The 5,738-nt window shown below is 42.0% G+C and overlaps 1 protein-coding gene across 1 annotated transcript; it reads right to left on the reverse strand.

The window, feature by feature from the left end:
• Window positions 1-2,739: 2,739 nt before the first annotated feature.
• On the reverse strand, window positions 2,740-5,738 carry LOC123091881 (uncharacterized; the record flags this gene model as incomplete). Its single annotated transcript, XM_044513499.1, is given in 5 exon segments — window positions 2,740-3,223; window positions 3,847-3,942; window positions 4,530-4,572; window positions 4,983-5,153; window positions 5,650-5,738. Coding segments are annotated over 4 exon segments (486 nt in total). The 3' UTR covers window positions 2,740-3,037.

The following is a 5,738-nucleotide window of genomic DNA, read 5'->3' on the forward strand; positions in this document are numbered from 1 at the left end:
CTCAAAGATCCGTGGTTCTAGCTTCATGCTATCCTCTCGAATTATTCCAGTTGTCAGATATTCTTTTCTTACCCATCCGGAGTATGTCAAAAGTTGTTTCCCGTTTCTTTTCACTGAAGGCCATCGTTCCAAAAGAATTATTCGTCCTCACATTTCAGCTACCGTTATCCAATTATCCCGGTGCATCTGTCAAATATACTTTAATCATCTTGTTATCTCTTCATTCTTTTGCATCTAAATCCCCTCAAACATATTTGTTCTTCTAATTCTTTCCGGTGATTCATTCTCTTTCATCAGTCATTTTCGAATTCTTACGGTGGTTCGTTCAAGATTTTTTTTCTTTGATTATCATGTTAATTCATTCGTTTTTTCCAATCCTGTCGGTGGTTCATGAAGGCTTTCTCAAGTTTTGTGCTATATACTTCTCAATCCTTTTCAAGAAGAATAAGTAGTATGCAAAATACATTGCTTGTCATCAATTTAATTTGATGAAGGATAAGCATACAATAAATCTTATTCATATTTCCTCAAAGTGATTAATCCCTTCCTTCGCAGTTTGTTCTTGATGATCAAATTTCCTCGGCCATTTTGTCGGAACCTCCATCTAAATCATCGCAAGGCTCATCTTATTCTTTCATCCTTCATTCTATCTCATCTTCCTTTTGTCACTGGAGTTCTTCATGGTGGTTCTTCATGATTTAATTCATTCTTCAAGAGTTCATCAAGAATGTTGTTGGTGGAGTTCAAGTACCTTTTCTTCTCGCGTCTCGAAGTGCAAATAATTCTTCCTTTTCTTTTGGAGTGGAGTTTTGCATTTCTTCGTTCTTCTCAACTATTCAGACATTTGGCTCTGGTATAATTTCACCTCAAGTTTTGAGATGTTTTTGATAAGTCCACAACAAGCTTATTCTTTTGTTGTTGATTTTCTCAACAACTCCGTTCAATCCTTCCTTCTAAGTTCTTTTCATTCCACTATTTCGATTCTTCCGGAGGCATTGAGTTGTTCATCTCGTCAAGTGTCATTCCATTGGGTGAAGTTCAGGTCTCTATTCCTTCCATTTTCAGCCGGAGTGCTGGCAAAATTCTTATGTTCTTATTCCTTTCCTATCTTATTCCAACCGGAGTGGTTTCAGAGTCTATCTTGTTTCCATGAGCATTTGATTCTCGTCATACTCGTCATTCCTCTTTTCTACCCGAGTTCTCTCGACTTTGTTATTCTTCTTTCTTCTGGTCTTATTTCACCTCTTCCTCTTTCTCTTCTGTCTTGTTCCTAAGATCTCGGGACGAGAACTCTTGTTAGTGGAGGAGAGTTGTAACGCCCCGAGTTCGATGCGCCAGGTGTCTTCTAGTTATTTGCCGTAGTTGCCATGTCATTGGCTTGCATGTTGCTTTTTGACATGTCATCATCTACATTTCATCTAGATGCTTTTCAAAACTTGCATCCGTTCGGGATCCCCCGGTTCTCTCTGTTGTCCGTTCTGAGCCCAAACACACTCGCACGTGCCCGTTGCACCTCCTTGATCTTGTTTTGTGAGCCTTCGAAAAACTTTCTCGGAATGGGCCGAGATTTGCCGAGTGGACTTGGTATATTACCGGTAGACCACTCGTCAAATTTCGTTCCATTTGGAGGTCGTTTGATGCCCCAACGGTTAACCGAGTTAACCGAAACCCCCTTTTCTCTTGCAGCCCAGCACCCCTTCACACAACCCACCTAGCCCATCTAAACCCCCTCCATGCTCTCCGCTGTTCGATCACGATCGTGTGGGCAAAAATCGCTCCTCATTTGGACACTCCTAGCTCCCTCTGCCTATAAATACTAGTTGACCCGTTGCGCCAAATGGCGCAGAGACCCGCTAAAACCATGTTATCGATGAAGATAGTTTCATTTTGCAAGGACCTATTCGATATTGGTAGTAGAAAGCTCATGTGTTAAACCATGCTATATTGAAAATATGGTTATCACGCTGCAAAACCCGTGGCGCAGAGACCTGTTGATTCCATGTTAGCGATGAAAGTTATCCATGATTTAGTTGATTTTGTTAAGGGCAAGCACATATGACAACAAATTTAATCTCTCATAGTTGGGGAAAACGAGGACTTGTTGTCTACAATGGATGTACATACACCTTTAAATTTGGTAGCATATAATTTTATATGAAACAAAATCTATGTAACAAATCTAATCCCTTTAGTATGAATCTACAGTATTTTATTGTCTATAATGAGATGTATATACACATTCTAATTTGGTAGCACAAAGTCCCATTCAAAATAATGCCACTGAAAATACATCTATCTTTTTGAATCCATGTGCGCATTGTACAAAAACATGTATTAGTTGTTTTAGTTACGAGCATACACATACGGTAAAGACAATAAGAATAATATACTTCTTAACATTTACACCTTGATGTAAAAAACAAAGGCAGTATACTGCCTGGCCTACATCTGAACGAGCACTACAAAGAGTCAATCTGCTATATAATCTCATCGGACTTCAACAACTCATTTGTTCTCCCACCTTTACTCCATATACAATGACAAAATTTAATATAAGCCATGTCACTTCTTTACAAATGTATCCACACAAAAGACAAAACCCAAAGTTACACAATAAACTGACTCAGCAATCAAAATAATATACTTCTCAACATCTACATCTTTCTGTAAAAACAAAGGCAATATAATGTGTGTTTTCGGATAACAGAAAAACCTAGCCACATCTGAATGATAGATTGATAAAATAGAATACTTGCCTCAGATAAGTAAAAGAATCTACAATCAGTACATGTATCCACTATCCAAATAGTACATGTATCCATTATGCAGAGAACAATTTTCTTTGCCAAGTAACTTGCATGAATCGTAGTAATTTCAATTCATTTTGGGACGAACATCAGAGCAAAGTTCTCGGGGCACTGGAAAAAACTTTCCGATGAACAAAACAGAGTCCTCGAAGTGAGAAATAATCTGCCCAATCTACATGCAAGATTACAGTTTTGATCTAAACAACTAAACCTGAATCAATAATATAAACCTAAATGCAAAGACTCCGGATGACAAAAAGGCGTGCATATCTGAACGAAAATGGGGTTCTTCGTAACTTCGAACCACCCTCGCATACGCATTCTTTGGTTCGATACTCAGCCTCTGGCAGGCCCAAAGATTCTAAAAGGACATCCAGCATCATTCTGTAGGGGATTTTCACCATTGGTGGAGTAGCCTGTGGTTTTAAATGGACTATTAATTTGCAGAGTATGAAAAGAATGTTAGGCATAGCCTAAAATGTCCTATTTATTTGACACCCAAAACATAGAATAACCGGAAGCCTATGGTTAAACCATGGCTGCTAGGCTGCTACAGCAAAAAAATAGGCATAGCAAAGACGCCCACTATAAATAGCCGACATTACTGAAGGCGACCATCGACATTCTATGAAGCAACAAATGTATTGTACTCCCTCCGTCCGGAAATACTTGTCGAGGAAATAGATAAAAATAAATGTATCTAGAACTTAAATACGTCTAGATATATCCATCTCTGCGACAAGTATTTCCGGACGGAGGGAGCAGGAAATTATATCTAAAAAAGGAATTCCAGTGCATATTTAAGCAGTGATCAATTCAAGCTGTTCCATTCACAACAGTGTTTACAGGGAACATTAGAAATGAGGCAAACTATATCTATTGTTCATTGCCCAGGTCATAGCAACAGGAACTACAATTTAGTTTGTTGTTACTTGATCTAACTCACGGAATGATCAAGATTAACCAAGAGCATGCATTAGACAAGCCAAACCTAAGGAAGTAAGATATATAGTAAAACCTTTTAATTGCAATAACCAACCTCAGTAGACTGTTGTCTATCCTCAGAGTCAGTGTAATAATACACTGCATCCGAGGGAAACTGGCTCTGCATTTCTTTTATGCTCGCCACTTCATTCTGCAGCAATTATTCAGAGTACCATGAGTGTACACAAAAGAATTCCCAGGTCATTGTTATCATCTGAGCCTGGTCATTGTTATCATCCTTTTCTCCAACAGTAGGCGATGAAGTTTCAGCTTTACCACCGGAACTCGCCTCGTGCGTGAGACAAAACCAAAAGTGGGAGACATGTGTATCTATGGGTATATAGCATGAGGGTTGAAAGTAGCTGCACCTCGGCTTCTTCATCAAGCTTCTCCATAGGGCCAGAACTGTCCCACTGGGAGCTCGAGTTCTACACCAGGAAGAACAGAGCCATCCTCTGCGACCACACACAAATATGAAAGCGGCGCAAAGCGCATCGAGCTACTACGACCTCCAAAGCAGGTATAACAACAGAAACAGCGTACACATCCTGCTCGCACGCATACACAAAATCTAAGTAGCACAAGAACGAACAACACACAACCTCCGACCATATCCGAAACTTTTAAACGATCAGCACGACATACAGATATTTAAAAGATCACTAAGGCAGACACCATGACGTAGAAGATACTGAAAGTAAAACACGCACACATGTAGTAGAAAGGAAAGAAGAAAACCTTGACGAGTCGAACGACACAGCGATCGAAGAAACCGTACAACCTGCAAAATACACAGAAATCAAGCGGTCAGAGCACAATGACACACGGGCATGCAATGAACACTTGCCGGTCACAGAAGCAACAGAGCGGCCTATCTACCCTAGGCAGCAAGCAGAAGCACGTTGGGTAAGCAGCAGGATGGACGAGAAGAAGAAGCGCCAGCGACAGGAGAAGTAGGTTGAACTGTAGAACAAGCGTCAGCACACACGCATTTCATCAAACATTCTATAGGCAAGCACAAGAGGAGTGGACTAACCTCAATGTGAAGGAGGGACGGACCCAAGGCTCGACGTAGGCAACAACAGGAAACCGTACCAAACCACGCATGAACGAAACAAAGGCAAACATGCGAAATTAGGACGACAGATCCAAAGCAGCGGCGAAGAACATGAGAACCAGAGAAGGACAAACCTCAACCAACGGCGACCATCGAGTAGAGGAGGCCATCGGAACAGAGCATGGGGCGGCCGCATCTCGGCCAGACGGCCACCCTGCGGCGTGGTGAGGCATGGCGCCTGGCGCCTGGCGCCTGGCGAGGCTGCTGTTCCCCTCCTCCCGTCAATGTAGACCATGGGACGTTCCCTTCTCATCACAGAAGCAAACGAACAAGTCATCAGCAACAAGCACCATAACAAAGAACAGAGTTTCATGCTCATCACGTATACATGCAACAATATACATTCAAACTAACTTTAATCCAGGACACAAAACACTATTAAAAGAGAGGCCAGACATCATCATGCTCATACAGGACGTGGAACCAACAATTGCTGAAACAGATGGTATCACACAAACATTTCATCGAGCAGCAGGCGTACATTCACATTTCCTCAAACACCTCACAGACACACACCTACGGGAGAAGCAGAACTAACGTGGACAGGAATGACGGAATGACCGAAGCCCCTACGAAGGAGCCAACAACAAAATGAAGCAAACTGCACACGGACGGACAAAACGCAAGCAGATGCAATAAGCAAACCGCACGAAGAACGGAAGGAAAAAAAGAGGAGAAGACGAACATGGAAGACCTCAACCAGCAGCACACATGAAGCAAAAGACGGCCATGGCTACAGACCGCAGCGCAGCACGGTAGAAGGGCACGAAGCGAAGCGACTCGAAGAGGCCGCGACAGTGCGGAAGCCGGGGTGACACCAAGCGGATGGA

The sequence above is a fragment of the Triticum aestivum genome, chromosome 4B, assembly GCF_018294505.1.
Source record: "Triticum aestivum cultivar Chinese Spring chromosome 4B, IWGSC CS RefSeq v2.1, whole genome shotgun sequence".
NCBI lineage: Eukaryota > Viridiplantae > Streptophyta > Magnoliopsida > Poales > Poaceae > Triticum > Triticum aestivum.